The 22085-nt window shown below is 33.0% G+C and overlaps 1 protein-coding gene across 1 annotated transcript in view; it reads right to left on the reverse strand.

Annotated features, from left to right (window-relative positions):
* The window catches only part of LOC141496560 (contactin-6-like), a 289341-nt gene that overhangs the window by 95907 nt on the left and 171349 nt on the right, over positions 1 to 22085 (reverse strand). The window contains exons 8-12 of the mRNA XM_074199048.1: positions 9028 to 9203; positions 8556 to 8673; positions 6845 to 7003; positions 6603 to 6752; positions 1479 to 1549 (exon numbers count right to left, since the gene is read on the reverse strand). Of these exons, the coding sequence (XP_074055149.1) occupies positions 1479 to 1549; positions 6603 to 6752; positions 6845 to 7003; positions 8556 to 8673; positions 9028 to 9203 (674 nt within the window). The remainder of the gene's footprint in view (positions 1 to 1478; positions 1550 to 6602; positions 6753 to 6844; positions 7004 to 8555; positions 8674 to 9027; positions 9204 to 22085) is intronic.

A 22085-nucleotide genomic window follows, 5' to 3' on the forward strand; every position in this document is an offset into this window, starting at 1 on the left:
CTTGTACTAGTTATGCATACATTTAAGTAGATATGTATTTAGATATGTATTTTAACATAGACATACATGTGTGCATATTCCCTATATATGTATATATATTATTGTGTATATGTGTATATATATTAAATACATGTATATATATATTTATATATATATATATATATATATATATATATATATATAAACATACATTATTTCCCCATTCTTAGGCTACTATAAGAATTTATATAGTCAGTGTGAAAGACAACTATATTCTACACATTTTAAAAACGTTTTGATCATAGAAGGAAATGCAATGATATTGAGGGAAAACCATAATTCCATTTATTCCATGGAGAAAATGATTCATCTCACTTCAATACATTAGGAGACCTCAGTGTTGTAGTTGGAGTCATGGACAGACAAGTAGTCTTGTGAAACTACTTTTGCCTTCTAGAGACACAAGGGCTTTTTGTTATATAAATATTTAGTTCCAAGGGCGTTATTTTCAAAAATTCCCACCACTTGACTTGGGGGATGACAACTACTTCAGAAGTAAGTAAATTTTTTTATTAGACTATAACCTACACTAAAGCTAAATGGTGTGGTTTGTTTGGACTAATTTTTGCTCTGTTGCTTCTTTAATCTTCAGTCCATCTGCTGGAAAGAGAAAAAAGTTGCATCCTTTTCAAAACAAAGGTTGAATCTTCCTGACACCAGGCATGTCCAAGAAAACTGCAGAATTGAGTCTAAACACCATATGGTTTGTCTACAGTCATAACATATCTTGATTTGTTTATGTCCAGTTTTCACGGGTGTGCTTGATGCTCTATAAATTGCATGATTACAAAAGTAGATTGTTTCAACATTTTTTTTTCCCAAATTTTGAATCCAAAATTAAATAAACATAAATATTGTTATCATCAACCAAAAGAAAAAGCAATGTCCATTCTCTAAAAGAAGCATTAGCTCCCTGAAGAAATATTCACTCTCTTAAGAAGAAATAATCAAGATATTGCAAGATTTGATTATTTTGTACTGGGTTGACCTTAATGTGCCATGACTTTAGATATATCTTTTCACTTCTCTGGATTTTAATTTCCCAATCAGAAGAAAACTGTGTGCAATTATATTTAAGAACTTTTTCAGCTCTATAATAATTGATTTTAATACAGCATTATTTTAGGTTAATACAGCATTATTACACTTTTGTAGGCTTACTATATAATATGGTTGCTCTATAATCAAATGAACATAGATTTTGAAATATTTTGTTCATAATTTTAATAATAAATGTGATTTATATAACACTATCTTCATTCTCTCCTCTTAATCATATGTTATAAAGTGATTTTTCTAAACAAAATTTTGATGAACACTAAGTTTTCATATTTCTATCTTAACAGTCACCAAAGGATACACTTCATTTTTTGTTTGTTTCTGGACAGAAAATGTTTTTTTCCTCCTTTAAAAAATAATGTGGTTGAACTTAAATTTACCTCCCAGGTAATGATGAGTTCAGATCGACTTCCTCCACCTCCACTGATGTTTGTTGGAGCCACTACAGGAACTGAACCACAAAGAGAAATGCAGAATGGTCATTGTTCCAATACATAGTATACTGAAAGATTTTTGCTTTGATATTTCAACCTTCAAAGTTTTGAATAGGGACATTTGAAAAATAATTTTGTATTTTTAATAAGCATACATTATGTTTATGTGTTTCCAAATTTCTTAGATAGAGGACACTGTTGTGCTTGATATAGGAGCACCCAGGTTCCAGGATTAATTAAAAAAAACCAAGTAACACCATGTATTTGACATTAGTATTCATCATCTACTAATTGGCAAAATGATGTTCCATTCAGATGGTAAGTTTGACACTGCTGATTCCCAGACTAATTACACAGTTGTGCTGTAAACATGTTACTGAGGCACTATATTAATTATTTTTTCAATAAACAAATGATTTTTCTTTTATTTTGTCATCAAAAAATTTCAATTTTTTAAAACAGTTTCCCATTGAATAATAAAAAACACTATGATAGAGTGAAGATTTCATGAAAAACTGACTTCTCAGTGACAGCTTTTCAATTCAAGATTAAGAATAATTTCATTTTGTTGACTCATAATTTTTTCTTGCTAGAGAATGTATACACTGAAAATACCAGAAAGACTTGGATGAATTGAAATGAACATTACAAAAAAGAATGAATTAATTGATGGCTATCAGAAAGATTGCTCATTTATATTGTAATCTCTCCAATGTACAAACTGTCATTTTTCCAGTTGTACTATGAGAATATTTTCTAACTTGTTTTATTAGTAGTATTTTTAAAAATTATATCTAAAGAGGGCAGCTAAGAGGTGCAGTGGATAGAGTACCTGCTCTGGATTTAGAAGGACCTGAGTTCAAAGCAGGCCTCAGACAAAATTACCCATGTGACCTTGGCAAGTCACTTAACCCCATTGCCTTGAAAAAAAAAATAAATAAAATTACATCTAAAGATAGGTTTTTAATGTTCAATTTTTGTTAAATTTTGAATTACATTTTTTCCTCCCTCCCTTCCTTTTCTTTCCTCTCCCCAAGACAGCAAGCAATTTAATAAAGGTTATATATGAAAGAATAGTACATTTCTTTGAGTAATTTCACTGTCAGTTAGTAGGCTAACTATAGAAATGACATTTTTCATATTTCCTATCGTGCTAAGGTTGTAATAAGGATTTAAAAATAATTTTATATTTCCAAATCTTTTTTCATCTAAATAAATATCCACTAAATACCCTCCTTAATTTTAGTCAGATACTTAATTGTTTGGCTTATATATAAACAAATGAGTCTTTTTTTTTAAAAGCAAGTGTCATAGATGTATGATTTCTTTCATTCTGAAAACTCTCAGAGTGGAAATTCCTTTAGTTGATACATTGGAATATATTCTGTAAATTAAGACTTTTACTAAAATACCTGACACTAAGAGAGCATCTAGTTTGTCTTTGGTCACAGAGTCAGTAGTTGTTTTTGTTGGTCTGTCATTTCAGTTCTGGCTGATTCTTCATGACCCATTTTGGGATTTTCTTGGCAAAAATAGTAGAGTGTTTGGCAATTTCCTTCTCCATTGTATTAAAACAAATAGGTTAGCCCAGGGTCAAACAGCAAGCAAATGTCTGAGGACATATTTGAACTGTGGTCTTCCTAATTTCAGCTAAATTCTCTATCCACTGAGCAAACTAGCCTCCTGTTAGACCAGATCCTAAGCTTGAATCTAAGTCACAATTATTCTGAATCCCACTCTACATGCATTAAATTACACTGGCGCTCATTTATGTATCTCATTATCTATCTGTTCTCTCTCTCTCTCTCTCTCTCTCTCTCTCTCTCTCTCTCTCTCTCTGTCTTTCTGTATATAAGTATTTACTGGTAAATGATTACAAATGAATAAATAGTAGATGACCCGAAAAACAATGAAATGTAGCAGGAACAGAATTAGGCAGCAGCACATTGCCAGTGATGATTTATATCCAAAATATGTTCAAAAGGTTATCTATGAGAAAGATAATTGAAGAATTTGGCGGACAGTTATGTAACCATTAGATAACAACAAATAGGGAGTATTAGTACTCCACTGATAAGCCTGTGTTGTGGAAATCCAAACAAACAGAAAATGTGCTAACATGTTCCATAGACAGGCTATCAAGAAGTTAAGGGAGGATAGAGACAAGAGTCTCAGTTTAAGCAAGGTTGATGCTTATCATCTCTTTCATTGGATAAGTAGTGATAGATAGATAGATAGGTGGATAGATAGATAGATAGGGCTGAGATAAGATCTTCCAATCACTAAGATGTTTGAGCTAAAAGAAAATCATTTCTTTGGCTCAGATGAAGGACAGGATAATAGAAAATTCAATGAATGATTACCCTTAACAATATAATTACCAGATTACTACCTATTGTTGCTAATTTTTTTATTTGTTTAACTTCTTTGTCTCGCTTTATTTGTAAGGATCACAGACATTATTAAAAGGGCAAAAGGGATTTTGTCAAAGATAGGGAAATGACAAGAAGTCAAGAACTGACTTTATGTTCTAGTTGCATTATTAATGGACAGCATAAACTTGAGAAATTTGTTTCACTTCTCTGGGACTCCATTTCCCAAATGTAGAAAATTAAAGGTTAGGGATGGGTCACCAACAATGGTTTTTTTTTCTAGTTGCAGTTGGATAAGAGATTTCATACATGATCCCAATACAGGTCATGGTTATATGCCTCCCTCCCAACAGTATGGGGAGGCTTTATTGAGAATAGTACAAAACTTATTAAAATGTTGCATGAAATACAATAAAACATAGATAATATTATCTTCTAAATTAAAGTCAACATGTGACCTGCAGAAATCCTTACATCAGGTTTATTGCACCTGTTTCTATTTGATTTTGGTGCCGCCATCCAGGATGATTTTATAACATGACTGGGGACAACATGTTTTGCTCCTTCTTCTACACAATGGGTTTCTAAAGAGTAAACATAGGGTTTAAGACGTACTTCCAAAAACAAGTCCTTCTTTGCTTGACTAATTAAATGAAAAAGAAACTTGTTCAATAATATGCTACAACAAAACAGAATAAAAGACACCTTGAACTCAAGAGTTCAAGAATGAATTAAGCAGGAGTAAAGGAAGACAGGGAAGAAAGATGGGAATGACTTTTCTCTCAGGTTCCACTCTGATGCCACTGGGCTATGAACCAGTTGATGCTCAATTAGTGTTTCTGTTAAATGGATTCAGGAGGTAGCTCATTTGCATAAGAGAAATGTACTACTGTTCAGTGAAGCCTCAAGTAGGTCATAGTTGAGAGAGATGGAAATGTATGGCTCACTACACTAACAGAGGCTCAATTAATTCTTGGCAACATCATTTTAATGAAACAAGCAGCAACTCATTTACATTTATACATCTACTGATTCTAGGTTTGATCTTGGCTAGAAAATAAGAGGTGAAAGAATAGAAACATAAGAAATCCTGGACTTTATCCAGCTCGTTTGAATAATCCTTTTGTAGACTTGTCCTTCAATTTCACTAATCTAGGGGAAACAACTAAGTATAAAATGCAGGGCAGTATCTATTCATTGAAAGTTTAAATAATGTTCCTAGTATCAATTAACCAGTATACATGAGAAGACAGACTTAATCTCAGGTCTCAGGCTATGTATCTATTTAGTATGCCACTTTACATGCAAAAATAATCAGCATATTAAATTTTAAAGTCTGGGGCAACATCCACTGCCTTTTTCAAATAAAAAAAAAAGCAACACTATACTGAGAGGCCTTGCCTTATAATAATACCTGAATGTAAATACAAAAAGGTAATTTTTATGTTCATTCTTCTGTTGTTTCATGATGGATATAATGACCATTGCTTCCATTATTATTATACATTATTTGCTTTCACATATACTAAGCACTAACAAAAAAAAAAACCCTTCTTATTTTCTTTCATACTATATCCCTACTCCCGTGTCCTCTTGATCCTGATGTTCCACATCTTTCTTTCTGCCTTTCCCCATTTTTTAAAGGTCACTTACTACAAGTGAATTTTCTTTATTTTGATCAATTAAATGGGGACTTCACCCATTTTATTTTGTGCCTATATTGTATGCATTTGATGTAAATAAATGAATGAATTTATTAATTACATACTCTGTGTAAAGTACTATGATGGGCAGTAGGATCATAAATAGGAAAAATAAGAGAGCTGTTATTACAAGAATCTCATATACTAACGGTGAGACAACACATATGGAGGGTTTTTTTTTTTTTAGATTTTTGCAAGGCAGATGGGGTTAAGTGGCTTGCCCAAGGCCACAGCTAGGTAATTATTAAGTGTCTGAGACCGGATTTGAACCCAGGTACTCCTGACTCCAAGGCTGGTGCTTTATCCACTATGCCACCTAGCTGCCCCCATATGGAGGTTTTCAAGTGAAAGTCACATGGTAAGGTGCCATAAGTTTTCGCTTGCTTTTTTGTCTATTTTATTTTGTTTTGTTCAGGATGTAATAGGAAAGCATGTGATAATGTTTTACCTATAGTATTGACTCCACATATAAAATTATTTCCATCATTTGATAATTTGTTGGAAGTTTTACTATTCTATAGACTCATACATTCATGGTCCCAGACCATATCTCTACTGATCATGTTAATAAGAGAAGTTTGACTTTCCCAGAACATGCTGCCTCTTGTCTTTCCCTCGGAGTGCTTTACTATTTAAACAAGGCTGACTAGTCTCCCCATTGAATAGCTGTTGGTTGACAATTGTAGGGGGTATATAGTTTCTCTTCTATAAAAGTTGCTTCTACAATTGGCAAATGGTATTTACATCCCATAAACTAGATGCTTCCTCATGGCATGGAATAAATATGTATATACAATATGCACATAAAAAATAAATATATATACATATTTGTACATATACTATATATGTAATAGATAAAGATAAAGATAGATTGATAGATTTGTCATTTTATCATAGGATAATGTGAAGTGCTTATTAAGTACTTAATACAATGATTAAATGAATCTACTTTTAATAAAAACATTCCCAAATTGCAAGAACTCCTTAGTGCTCACCTGCTGCTTTTGTTCTTAACAATTTGGATGGTTGACTTGGTTCCCCAATTCCAATGCGATTGCCAGCAACAACACGGAATTCATATTCCACCCATGGATTCAAACCCACTACAGTTGCAGTGTTCATATTCCCGCTGAGAATTTCTGGAACTGAAAATGTTCAGGGGAATAAGTCAGAAGTATTAACAGTAGCCAAATTAAATCAACTTCTAATGATAAAATATAAAATAAATATTTCTTACTTGTGGAAACAGTCAGCCAGCCTACAGAAAAAGGTGTCCGGGTCTGGATAGTATAGATTTGAATAGGACTATTATTATCAACACCTGGTCCCCAGCAGAGCTGAGTAGTGGTACTTGAAATGTTTTCTATTCTCACATTATTTGGTGGACCTGGGGGACCTGTGAAAAAGATGTTTTATGATGAATATGCCAGAAATTATCAAAATCATTTTTGGATAGGAGTAGCATACATACATATATATATATATATATATATATATATATATATATATATATATGTCATCATATACATGCATTTCATTTTGTATATTTTTCCTCAATAATGTAGTCAAAGAAAAGAAAACTTGTAGATTTTATATAAGTAAAGAGAGTACATTAATTTTCTTAAAATCTTTGTTAATTTTTTTCAATCTATTTAGAGAGTCTTTTTAAACAATTAATGAATTTCAGAATCAGATTGCAGATACGTTCCATGTAGTTTAATTCTTATTCCTTCAATATACATAGTAAATGATCAGTCATTGGTTGAAGACTTTTAATGAGAGGAAACTTTTCATCCCTTGAGAAAGCCACTTGTAATAGCTCTACTTTAAGCAACTTTTTCTTCTCCTTACACTAAGCCAACCTGTTTCATCAATTTCCATTCATTGTTCCTAATTTTGATCATTTGGGGGTAATTGGAACAAGTCTAACCTAATTTGTCCCATAAATTTACAAATTATTTTTAGAAATATATTTGAAGATTATGTTCTGTGTGCTTTCCAGTATCCTCTTATACTTGATATCTACTTCTAGTGCTTTCAACTAAACTTCCTAAAACATGAATTCAAGTTTCTTTCTTATTCCTGGTTGTCCTCCTCTGGATCTATTACAACTTATCAAGGTCCTTAACAAACTGTGGTGTTCCATTTGAAAACCAATGTTATATATTTCTTTTGTTGAAGACAGAGTACAATAGAACTATTACCTCCCTATTCCTGGCATCTATACCTCTCAGTCTACTCAAAACTATTTTAGTTTACTTAGTCACCAAAGCACATTATCGAATCATATTAAATGGGTTACCCACTGAAACTCCAGTTCTTTATATAAAATCTATATGTAACTAAGTTTTCTGGGTTATGTGCTTTTGAAGTTAATTGTCCTGACCCCAAAGCAAATTTTTATACATAACTTTACTGTATTTCATTTCATACCTTTTTTCCTCAATGGTCTACTCTGTCAAGAATGTTTAGTTATATGACCAATTTATTGACTATTTATAAGGACTTCATCAGTCAATAAATTTTTTTTAGATCTGACATGTGACTGTATCCAGTGAAATTACAACTCAAGAAAGAACATATTTATCTTGACCTTTTACTGCAAAAGTAAACTCACAGAGTGAATTTTGCCAAAGATGTGGATGGGTATAAAATCATCACTCTAAAATTGTTATTGGTATATTCAGAATAGCACATAATTCACACTGACCAATATTCTCCTTCTAAGAAAATACTCTACTGATTTTCATGGGGGGAAAATAGGTAATTCAAATCTGATCAATCAATGGTCACCATTTTTTTTCTTCCTCATTTCCTAGGGTTAGAAAATAATAAGATTTTACTGAATTTCTACTAAAACTTGAACTCTTGATAATTATTAATATTGTCCAATTTCTGAAAAATATATTCAAGCTATATGATTACATATTTCCTCACTCTTACCTTACCTCTAACAATGATATCTGCCACTGCAGATAGACTGTCTAGAGTTGTTTGTACCATACATACATATTTTCCAGAGTGATTCAACTGAATCTCTCGTATCATCAAATCTCCAACAGATTCCTGGAGATAAAAGGAACAAGTGTGTGAAAACATAATCACATACAGCCTGTCTCCCCATTTGAAATATTCCTAGATTTTTCCAACTATTAAAAGAAAGACAATTATGAAATTAAAAGATTAACATCACAATTCATTTGTTATACTTGATCATTTCTTTTTCATTTTAGGTATGAATATTACACATATAACATAAACATCTCTTTGAAAGACATAAAACTGCCAAGAACACAATAGATATGGTTTTATAAAACCACAGTGAATATATATTCACATGAAAATGTGAAAAATAATGAGAAAGTTCATTTCTGGAATCCAAAGTCTTACTTCATTTTATTATATAATAAAATAACTTACTCCTCCAACTCTTTTGAAATGAGCCACTCCTCTTTGGAAGTCAATAATATGCCCATTAAAAGACCATGTGAAGATAACCTCAACAGAAGGATCATGGAACACCTGACAAGGTAGGACTATACTCTCACCAACAGTAACATCCATTTGAGGTGGTGGAACAGTAATTACAGTCCTCTCTGTTGAGAAAAATAAATTATCTTTATTATTAAGAAAAGCATAATATGGAAGTAGATTTATTTAGATAATTGAATAGTGTACAAGTTTTGAAAGAGATAAATTTGGTCTTATCTTCCATTACATTGAAGAATTTCTTTTTCTTTTTTCTCCCCTAAAAGTATTTCTGAATCAATTACCATATAAAATTTATTATTCTAGTGGAATTAAGGAAACCAAGAAAATTTAATAAATTGTACATATTTGCATATCAGGATACATCATGTACAAAAGTCACTTATTTATCATATAAAACCCATCTAGAATTTTCTCTCTCAGATACTGAAATCAATACAATTTAATTAGAAATTGAAAAAAGTTATAAATTATTACCTCTGCACTTGGTTTACCTGTAGGAATTTGTTTTAATAATTAATTTTACAAAACATGTAAATTGAGAAGTCTGAGAAAATATCACATTTTAGACTAGACAGAGGAAATTGGTAAAAATCTTCAATTTTGTTTGCTCATTTCTGTCATGTCTAACACTTTGTATTCCCATTTGGAATTTTCTTGGCAAAGAGGCTATTCTCTAGTTCATTTTATAGATGAGGAGACTAAAATAAGTGGTGATTAAATGACTTGTCCAGGATCTCAAGTATCTGATGCCAGATTTCAATTCATGCAGAGGCAGCTTCCTTTATGTAGATCTTATTCTCTATCTCTAAGCCACCTAGTTGTTCTTGGCAAAAGTTTATCATAATGCAAAATTTACTAAGAAATCAAGTAAGCAAACATTTATTAAGTGGTAATATTATTTCGATACAATAACAAAAATGAAACAATCCCTTTGTTTCTATTCTTTTTGGGAAAAGAACATGGGCATATATACAAAGGTGTACAATGTAAATAGATGGTACTCCAAAGGCTAGCAGCACATTGGTAGCCATCAGGAAAGACCTCTAATAGCAGGTGGTACATGAAATGAATTTTGAAGGAAGTTGTGACATCTGAGTCGGGAGGGTATGTTTTCTAGGTTCTTACCTGGCACAACTTCTAAGACATAATGATAAAGAAAAAATCCACATAGGATGTAAAGAAAATTCATTTGTACCTTCATTTATTTTATCTTAATCTTCAAGTGCATTTTTATTTTTTATTATTTTGTTATTGTTTTATTGTTCCTTGATTCCTCAGAAAACATCAGCTTCCCTGAGCTCCGTTCTACATTTAAATGAGTTGTTCTTTTCAGAGAATTTTCTTATCTCCTCTTCCATATTGTCAACTTGCTTTTTAAGACATTGTTCTCATTGACCTTTTGGACTGCTTTTTTACATTTTACCTAAACTGGGTTTTACCATGTTTTCTTGAGCGTTTTTTATATCTCTTTTACCAAGTTGCTGACTTGGTTTTCATGTTTTTTTTTCCTGTGTCCCTCTCATTTCTCTTCTCAATTTTCCTCTAAATTCCTTTATTGATTTTGAAAATCTTTTCTGAGCTCTTCTATAACCTAAGAAATACTCCTATTTTTCTTGGAGTCTTTGGATGCAGAAGCTTGTATTTTGTCATCTTCTGAGAATGTGTTTGATCCTCCATGGGACCAAAGTAATTATCTATGGTTAGGTTCTTTTTTTTTCTGTTTACTCATTTCCCCAGTCTATGTTTTGGTTTTGAGGTGCTTCTAAAAGCTTTTTTAGTGTTATTGAGACATACATCAGTTCCTTCAATGCTTTATGAGAGGCTATGATGGTTCTCCTGCCTGTGTTCTAGTATGTGGATGACCACAGTCACTCTCCTTGTCCCAGGATCTGGTGGGGGGGGTCCTTGCTCCTCTATGGTTATGGGGGGCCCCAGAGTGTGACCAGGGTTTGACTATGATCAAACTATAACAGAACAGAGTCCTGTCCCAGAGATAATGGAGAGACTTTTACTCTCTCCCACACTACCTTACCTTACATGGACTGAGTTCTCTAAGAGTAGCTGCCCAGCAGCTCCCTACAAGACAGCTCTTCACCAGAAAGTTCCCCCCACACTGCTCCCCTCAGATGACTCCCCACAAGGAAGACTCCCCAGATGGTTGACTCCCTGCTGGGTGGTTGACAGATCTGCATCCATTGCCCGGGGTGGGGCTTTGATACCCTAGATTCCAGGCTCACTTTGGCTGATCTTTCAAGATGAGCTTGGTGATCCTTGATTGGGACTTCTGGATGCTACTACCACTGCCACAAGTTCAGCTCTCATGGACCCAGGCACCCACAAGTTGTTCCTGGAAGGCTGGAGCTCCTTTATTCCAACACTGCGATCCTGGTTGCTCTGCAGACTACACTGCTGCCTCCTCCGACTGGGTGGAACAGAGCCTTCCCTCTGATCTTCCAAGTGGCCATCAGTTGGAGAACTGCCTCATTGGGTCCTTCTATGGGTTCAGCCTCTCCAGAATTTAGTTAGAGTCATAATTTCAAGGTCTTTGGAGTTTCTGAAAGTGAGCTTCTGGGTAATCCTGCGTTCATGCTGCCAACTTGACTCCACCTCATGTACAGTATTTTAGAGTGGATGAGGGGATAGTTATGCTAGAGAAAAGCTAAAATGTTCAGTAAAAGAAAATTTGTGAAGGGCTCTAAATTCCAGGAAAAAAATCTTTGGATTTAATCCTACAAACACTAAGGAGAAATGGAAATTTATTGATTAGGGAAGTGACATAGTCAAATCGATGTTCTGAAATTATTTCATTAGTAATAGTATAAGAGATGAAGTTTGCTCTTCCTCTATTGTTCATAGATCAACTAAAATCAAAATCTCCAGGATATATAAAGATTAGATAATTTTCAACCTTTATTTGGGTTAACATGTATCTTTCTTTGATACTTTTCTAGGACAAACATAATGGTGTTGATTTAAATGTGACCAACTCAAACATGAAGTTAATCTTTGCCACTGAGGTATTTTTTTCCATTTATTTCTTAATTGTAACAATCAAAAGTATTCCAAAGTTTGCTTAGGGAAAAAGTGATATTTTTCACCTTTGGGGGGGATAAGGATGGCAAAATACAGGAAAACAAAATACACTTCACAATTTTACTAAAGTAATTGGTGTCAAAAGTTTAATGAGGGACCATGACTTTTCATTCTTTGTCTTTAATAAGAATTTCCATATAAGGCATCAATATGGAAAATGGAAATGAGTTATACATTACCATGCAGAAATAAAAATAAGTAGAAAGGAGTTTAAGTTGTAATTTAAGAGCTTGCTAAATATAATGGGATATTTTAGTTAGAGTTTCTAAATATGAGATTGAGTTATTGAAGAATCAAATGTGAGCTTTGTTTTAATCTGTTTCATTCCCCTGTAGATTCCTCTGTCTTTTTCTCATCTTCTATTTCTGCCTTAGTCATAGTCTAACTCTAAAAGTAAATACTTCTTGCATTGAGATCACTTGTCGTTCTATTGGGAGATAAATTCTTCCCTATTCTTGGGAAACATGATAATAGGATCATATTCAGAATACATGTTTGAGGTCATTTAGTTCTACATTCTCATTTTACAAAAGAGGAAGCAGAGATATAACAAGGTTTTGTGATCAGCTCAGATTCAAGTAGAAAGTAAGTGAAAAAACTCAGTGGTGGAAGGTGATCCTCTTATTTCAAATACAATGACAACATGACTAAATCAAGTAAAATAATATCAACATTTAGAAATCATATTGTCTTTTTGACTTTAAAAATTTATTCCTCTATAGTAGCACAACTTAAACTGCCATACAAAATCATTCATTTAGGTGAGGATGAAGCATATATAAAATTATAGATGTATACTGTATAAAATTAATAATTAGGATCACAGTTTTGAAAGAATAAAATTAAATATATAAAATTATACATTTTAAATGGATAAAATTGAAAATTATAAATCTCAGTGTCGAAGGTATTAATTCCAGTTTTCAAATGCATTCATTTTATTTTAGGTTTTTGCAAGGCAATGGGGTTAAGTGGCTTGCCCAAGGCCACACAGCTAGGTAATTATTAAGTGTCTGAGACCGTATTTGAACCCAGGTACTCCTGACTCCAAGGCCGGTGCTTTATCCACCGTGCCACGTAGCCACCCCCAAGTACATTCTTAAGGTTAAAACTATCTCTAATTATTCTTTATGTTGTAATTGTGATTTATAGTTGTTGTTTTAAAGATAAAAGTGAAGGATCATGTTTCTAAAGTAGAAGAATTTTTAATCTTCATAACTAGCCTATTAAATATTTCATTAGGTGCCTAAATATATTATTCCTTTTCCTATATTTTATGGAATGTTCAAAAGTGTGAAGGGCAGAGTCAATAATTTGGTAGGATAAAGTCAGGGATTCATCTAATCTCTCTCCAATTACCCTCCAAATAACTTTAAAATAACACCTTAACATTAATTCTGGAGCAACAAAACCAACAAAAGACATGGTGAAATGATATTTCAGCACAAGAAAATTTTCAAAATTTTCAACTTTCATGCAAAATTGTTATGAAGTGTCTGTCTCACTGGAATGAAAGGGGCACATTCCAGTAAATGCCACATCCAACAAAGCAATAAAAGGGTTCCAAACTGCAATGTGAACCTGTGGTGAGGTGTCTGGCCCTGTATAGGGGGGTAACAGGCAGAGAGCTCTTGTGCAAAAGTGGGTCATATGAAGTACAAGATAGGGGCAGACCTTGGAAAAAATTGAGCCTCCAGAAACAAATTCCAGAACTCTCCAGACAGACTATATAAAGGTAGGACAATTAGTTAGAAAGATATTACAAGGGACCCTTGGCTGGCACTGGTTACACAATTCAGTTTCATTGCCAGTACAGGAATGGAATCATGGTCCTGGGGCAAGGAAGAACACTAGTACATTAGAGGTCAGGTCTGTCAGGGAGCAACAACCCTGTTCACAGTTTCAAGGCAAAGAACAATGATTGTTGCTTGTATTTGTGTGTTTTGTCTGTGTGTGTGTTTGTGTTTCTGTGTGTTTGTGTGTTTAGAGACTAGAAAATAATAGTCACTCATATCCTTAGATTATAGTATCTCAGAAAAAAACTGAAAGCTTAAAGGCCCCAAGAACTATTTCTGAAACAATAAAACTAAAAAAAAAAAAAAAAAAAAAAAAAAGAACTGAAGCTTCAGAGAATGCCCCCTCCACTCTGGGAGCAAAACCCTGGTTTAACATTTCAAAGGCTGAGAAAATTCTAGAAAAATAATCAAACAATGAAAAGAACTTAGGTTATCATGGTGACAAGGAAGATCAAAACACAAAATCAGAAGAGGATAGTAACGTCAATATATCTACATTCAAATGATCAAGGAAAAATATGAATTGGTTTTGGGTCCAGCAGAAACTCATGAAAGAGTTGAAAGAAATTTTAAAAATCATTTCAGAGTGGTAGAGAAAAATATGTGACAAGAAATGAGAGTCATGAAAATAATTATGAACAAAGTCATCAGTTTAGAAACACAAAAAACTCTTTAATAAAAGAACATCTTAAAAACAGAAAAAAACATGTCAATGAAAAAGATAGATTAATAAAATTGAAAGAAGATAGGCAATTGTACTAACAGATACAACTAGGAATAAGTTTAATGAAAGAACAAAACACAAAAATTGAACATTCACTTGTTACTTTGACAAAATAAAGGAAGAAAAAATAAAACAAATTGATAGAATTAAAAAGGAAAGGGATAAATTTGCCATTATTGAAGATGAAATTAAAGAAATTCTAAGGAGTTATATTTCCTAATTGAATGCCAATGAATTTCACATTTGACAGTCCAAGGGAAATTGATGAATTAGAAAAAAAATTAGCTTCCCAGATTAATAGAAGAAAGAGTGTAATAATTGCATAATGTTGTTTTAGAAAAAAATTAAATGGACCAACATATAAATGAAATCCCTAAGCAGAAATCACCAGAGTAAGTTAGATTTTACAAGTCAATTCTACCAAGCATTTAAAGAACAATTATTCATTATGATACAGTGGAATTTGTTCTAGGAATGGAGGGCCAGATAATATTAGCTAAAGTTTCATCATAAATTGACCAAACCAATAACACAATCAACAAAAATCATGATTCCTCCAATAGTTGCAAAAAATGTTATGGCAAAATTCAATGTCCATTCCCATTAAAAACTCTAGAAAGAATAGGGATTACTAAAACTTTCCTTAAAAGTATTAAGTGAATACATTGTTGGTGGAGCTGTGAACTCATCCAACCTTTCTGGAGAGCAATTCGGATTGTGCCCAAGGGGCAAGTAAAATGTGCATACTGGGGAAGCTAGGTGGCAGTGGATAGAGCACCAGTGTTGGAGTCAGGAGTAACTAAGTTCAAATTGGGCCTCAGATACTTAATAATTACCTAGCTATGTGGCCTTGGGCAAGCCACTTAACCCCATTTGCCTTGCAAAAAAAAATGTTCATATCCTTTGACCCAACAATACCGTACTGGGTCTATACACTGAGGAGATTATGAAAAAGGGTAAAAACATTACTTGTACAAAAATATTTATAGAAGCCCTGTTTGTGGTGCAAAAAAAAATTGGAAATTAAGTGAATGTCCTTCAGTTGGGGAATGGCTTAACAAACTGTGGTATATGTATGTCATTCTAATACAACTTGTATTAGAAACCAAGAGGGATGGGAATTCAGGGAAGCCTGGAAAGATTTGCATGGACTGATACTGAGCAAAATGAACAGAACCAGAAAAAACATTGTACATCCTATCAGCAACAGGGGGTGATGATCAACATTGATGGACTTGCTCATTCCTTCAGTGCAACAACCGGGGACAGTTTGGTCTATTTACAATGGAGAATACCATCTATATCTAGAAAAAGAATTGTGGACTTTGGACAAAGATCAAAGAATATTACCATCAAATTAGAAAAAAAAACACTTTATATTTTTATGTAATTTTACTATCTCATGCTTTTTTTTTCTTCCATAAGGATATGATTTCTCTGCCATCACATTTAACTGAGATCAATGTATAACATGGAACCAATGTTAAAGACTAACAGAATGCCTTCTGTGAGGGGTGGGGGGAGGGAAGCAAGAATGGAGGGGAAATTGTAAATCTCAAAATAAATAAAATCTTTCTTTTAAAAAAAGTATTAGTTGGGCAGCTAGTTGGCACAGTGGACAGAGCCCCTGCCCTGGAGTCAGGAGTACCTGAGTTCAAATCGGGCCTCAGGCATTTAATAATTACCAACACTGTGGCCTTAGGCAAGCCATTTAACCCTACTGCCTCGCAAAAACTGGAAAAGAAAAATATTAGTTGCATTTTCATAAACCCAGTAGGAAGTACAGAAACCTTCTCAAGTAGGTCAGAGGTGAAGCAGAAATGTTCATTAGCTCCATTATTATTCAGTATTATGCTTGAAATGCTAACTAGAGTAATAAGAGAATAAAAGCAGTAGAAGGAATTAGAATAGACAGTGAGGAAACAAAACTATAAAATTCTTTGCAGATAATATGATGGTGTATTTGGAGGATTTCAGAGAAAAAAACTAAAAAATCACTTAAATAAGAACTTTAGCAGTCTCACATGGTATAAAATGAACAGCATTTCCATTCTTATAAACAAAGTACAGCAGCAAGAGGTAGAAAGATAAATTCCATTCAAATTAACTCTAAACAATATAAAATATTTTGGACTTCCTGACAAGTGAAACCCAGGAACTTTATGAACACAATTGAAAAATATTTTCATGAAACTGAGGTCATATATAAATAACTGGAAAAATGTCAATTGCACCTGGTAGACAAGGACAACATAATAAAATGGTTATTCTACTTAGTTTAATTTACTCATTTAGTGTCACACCAATCCAACTTCCAAACATTATTTTATAGAATAGCTGGTAAAAATAGTAATAACACTCATCTGGAACACAAAGGAGTAAGAATACCAAAGAACATTTTGTAAAACTATTTATCTAAAAAAATAGGAAACTTATTAATTACTTACTTAGTTTTCTTAGAAATGCAAAGATCCAATTTGGAAGGACTGATGATGAAAAATGTTATCGATCACTAGAGAAAGAACTAGTGAAATCAGAATTTAGATGGAAGGATACATTAAAAACGTGCATATATTTTTCTTTAAGAACATGTCTAATATGGAAATACATTTTGCATGATTGTGCAGGCTTAACCTTTATCAAATTTGTTTCCTTTTTGATATGGGAGATGGGAAGGGAGTGTTGAAAGTTTGTAATTCAAAATGAAAAACAAAAGGTAATTATTTTACATGTAATTGAAAAAATAAAATAATAAATACATATGATAGTATGAAAGATGTCTTCCCTTTAACATAGCCCAATAGGTAAGTCAATCAAATAATCAACAAATTTTTATTATGCACTAATAATGACATGTTCACTTTTTCTATTAGAATTTAATCAAGCATCTTCCAAGTTATATAGAGCTGCAATCATATATACTTATGAAACCCTTTACAATTGTTCTTCTCCAGTTTTGCAAATGTTGACTTTAATGAACAGAATGTAGAATATAGAGCATTTATTTGAACAAAAAACAGAGTTTTGGAGGACACCAGTTATTTTGTATCTGGCCTGACTGAAAAATCTTATAAAAAAAATTGAGAGGTACCTACACAAACAGGGATTAAAAATACCAATAGAGAAATATTGGTGAAATCTAAAAAGGAAGTAGCATACAAGCCAAAAAATTGATCCACCTTGTAAAAATCTTCAGAAAGAACAAAAAAGCATCATAATATAGAAAAAAATATTATCTTTAGCAATGAAGAGCTCATTTATTATCCCACATCAATTTCCTCATACTATCTCCATCCTAATGATTTTGAATTCATAGCTCTATTTGTACAAATTCCATTATCTTTGCCCAGCTGTGCATTCCATTGCTTCTATATCCTACAATTGTATTGCCCCAATAAAGAGGGTTGGGAAGTGAGTAAGGAAAGAGAAAGTAGATGAAGGAAAGTGTCGGTTGATTTCCTCTGGAGATTAATTGAAAAATAATTTGGACAATATCTATCAGGAAAGGAACGATCAAATTAGGAATTTTTCTTTGTTTTTTAAGATGTGGGAGATATGAAAATCTTTAAAGGGAGTATGGAAGTGCTCAGTAGATAGGGAAAGGATAGAAACTTAATGAGAGGGCATAGGAGATGGGGCAATCTGCTATAGAAGAGGGGATGGAATTAGATCAAGTTTGTAGATGGGTTTGCTTTGACAGGTAGATAGATCACCTCTTCTTTTGAGGTAAGGGTAAAAGAGATTAGTATGAGAATACATCTAATTGAAGTGAGATTAGCAAGAAGAGAAGTATGCTAGGAAAGGTCTCAATTTCCCACCAGAAAATATAAGGCATGGTTCTTGCTTGAAAGCGTGAAGAGATGAGATGGCCTGGGATGTTTAAAGAGGGAAAAGACGTTTGGACTATCTCTGTGGTGAATAGTTAAATGAAATTTTTAGGGAAGAAGTATAAAATGCTCTCTTGATACAGCAAGCATTCAATTGAGATTATTTCACATTATCTTGTAATGACTCAATGAATCGGGTTTTGTGATTTTTCCACATCTATTCAATAGTACATGAATTTTTCTGAAGATGTGAAATATGGAATTGAAGTAAAAATGGAAATCAATAAAAAATGTTGGAGAATCAATTGAGTATAGAAAATAGTGAAGAGTTGAGTTACTTCTCTAAGGAGTCAACTATGGAAGAGAGAAAAATAGTAAAAACAATGGGGCAATAGTCTGGCAGACAACTGAATTATTGTGAGTTTCAAAGAGAAAGGATCGATGCCTTTAAGGCAGAGAGTAAACTGAAAGTTTAAAATTTGCAATCAGTTAAAGGAATGCCATGAACATTGAATTGGAAATCTTGTTTGTCATGGAAAAATCAACAAAAGATCTTTTAATCTAAGTTGAAGTGAAAAATGGAAAATGGAAAGTGAATGCTTTTGGGAACTGAAGAAATATCAAAAGTTCATTTAAAGTACTCTTTTGTGAAGACAGAAGTTGGGTGTGGAGAAAGCCTGTGAAGTCAGTATTGAACTTCTTGAAGAAGGATGCCCTGAATACCCTATAAAGAAGTGCTGCAAGAATCATTAAAGTATGATAAATTGGGACTAAATGAATTTCAGAAGAGGAGAGATTACTCCATGACTGTGGTAAAGGAAAATTTTAGAAATGACCACATGAGGCAGGGAGTAGTCTGAGTTGCCCAACATTACCAGTGAATTGAAAGACATGAAAGTAGTGAATGAAAATGGAATTAAAATGATAAGACTGGGGCAGCTAGTTGGTGCAGTGGATACAGCACCAACCCTGGTGTCAGGAGTACCTGAGCTCAAATTCAGCCTCAGACACTTAATAATTACCTAGCTGTGTGGCCTTGGGCAAGCCATTTAACCCCATTGCCTTTTTAAAACTAAAAAAGAATGATAAGACTGGACAGTGCTGTAAGGTCATTGGGACATCTCAGTAAAATCCAGGACAAGATGAAATAAGAAAGTAAAAGGACTAAAATGAAAGCAAACTTGGTAATTATGGAGCATGCATTCTAGAGAGAAGAAAGTGTAGTGGGATATTGGGACAATACTACTGGGATAACAGCAAAGGAAAGGACAGTTGGGCATAGCGAATGGAATTTGAAAAATTACAGTTATGAATTCAAAGTCATCGGGATGGAGAAAATATAGGGAAGTTGATATATGGCAATCATTGATGAAGACAATCTGCTATTTTACCAATGCCTTTAGAGAGATATCTTGAAAGAAGTGTATGATTATACTCTTCAATGTCTTCCATCAATATCAAACCCTTGGAATTTATTGACGTTTAATACTGTGAGAGTGAGAAGATCCACCTTACAGCAAATATGGTCTGCCCAAGGCATGACCTGGTGGATTACAGACAGAAGGATGGATATGACATCATCTGAAAAAAATGTATCCGCAGAATGGAGAAGTCCTTGTTGTGAGGGGATCCCAAGAGGCATAAATTTGGGTTTCTAGAGGAATCTTTAGGCAAATTATTAATAGATGGTATAATATAAAGTTAATTGGGATGGAGATATGTTCTATATGTTTACATGTTGAGCCTCTACCAAATTTTGAAAAGAACAAAAAATAATTCATTTCCCAATAGGTGCTACAGGTATTGCCCAAGAATCAAAAAAGTATTGAACAGTTGCAAAGGTTTACTTAGTTGAGTAGCAAATTTGAAATCCTTTGAACAAGTTGATTAGTTGGAATAGATCAATTCACAAGTACATGTGTATGTTTGTATTATGAATACAACCATATATAATATAAATATTCATATATTCAAGCATATTTGTATATATAATTCCATATCTATTTCATTATTTGGTTACTTATGAATCTTATTTTAAGCATTTACAAACATTATTTGGAGCAATTCATATACACCTCTACACTGCAAAAGAGCTTCATGAGAAACATTTACAAACCCTTTGATAAGAAGAATCATTCTGAATCTAAAATCTTATTTAGTCACATAAAAACAACTTCAAAACAGCTGGATTATGCCACTTTTACCAGAATACACTATTAAAATATTTTAAAATAAAGAAAAATTATTTTATGGTCTTGCATTTCTTTTTATAATACTAAAATGTGTTGAGTTTCATCTTCATTATAGTATAAGTTGTTGGTGCCCCTTTGCCATGCAAAATAATCACATTAAACAAGCTGTCAGATATATTTAGTGTGGTTCCCCCTCACCTGATTAGATTCATTTTCTTATATCAGAGACTAAATGCAGTATTATGTAAGTTATTCTTTAGCCAGACTGTCAAAGTCTCAAGGGATAATCATGAACAATGTGATTGGTTTATTTCAACCATTCAGAAAATGTTATTTTTCACAATTGCATGCCTCATCTGCCTTATCCCGTGTGGTAAAGACCTAATCCATAGCTGTGATAACCTGGTTACATGGTCCTCCAGGCATCATGCAACAGAAGTTTCTTAGGTAACAAACTCCAACCCAAAGATAGGAATAATGAATACAAAGGTGCAAGGACACTTATTTCTATTATCATTATCCCTGATTTATTAAAAGTAAGAGCCTGAAGATATTCAGACAAAACAGATGTAAAAAATATTAAATAGATATTAGTAATCTCATATAAGCTCCCATTTTTGTCCATTTGAAAATAGTTCTTAAATTTATCTCTATGGATTTTTAGAGATTCCAAGGTTTTTCCTCATATGTCAAACCTGCATTTGCAATCACTTTTATCACTACATTTTGGTTAGACAGGAAGTAGTTAGTAATTTTCTATTCAAAGCTGTGATACTTTATAGCATGGTGGATAGACGGCCAGGCCCCAAAATAGAAAGACTAATCTTCTAGATTTTAAATATGTCTTCAGTCACTTACTAATTGTATGAGTCTGGACAAGTCACTCAATGTTCTTTGCCTCAGTTTCCTAATTTGTAAAATGAACTAGAGAATAAAATGCCAAATCTTTCTAGTATCTCTGCCAAGAAAATACTAAATGGGGTCATGAAGTATCAAACATTACTCAAAAATACTTAACAAGTGAAGGTTAAGCAATGGGAATACAAAGAAAAGCAAAACAAAAGAAAAAGAACAGAACCACAAACAAACAAAAAAAAGAATATCCTTGTCCATAAGGAGTTTACATAGTGATGGGTTTGCCAATATATAAACAGTTAGTCGCGCATGATATAAATGTGATACATTCTATCTGACCCTACTTTTTTCAGGACTAAGTTAATTATGTCTCATCGAAGCTTTCCTAGGGAGTGACCTTAAAGGATAAAGGGAAATTCTTTTCTACTTGCATTGTTTAAGCCTCCATTTTTTTCTCTCTATTTTAGGGTGTAGTGGTCAGCAATGTAGTGTCATTTAG

The sequence above is a fragment of the Macrotis lagotis genome, chromosome 8 (assembly GCF_037893015.1).
Source record: "Macrotis lagotis isolate mMagLag1 chromosome 8, bilby.v1.9.chrom.fasta, whole genome shotgun sequence".
NCBI classification, from domain to species: domain Eukaryota; kingdom Metazoa; phylum Chordata; class Mammalia; order Peramelemorphia; family Peramelidae; genus Macrotis; species Macrotis lagotis.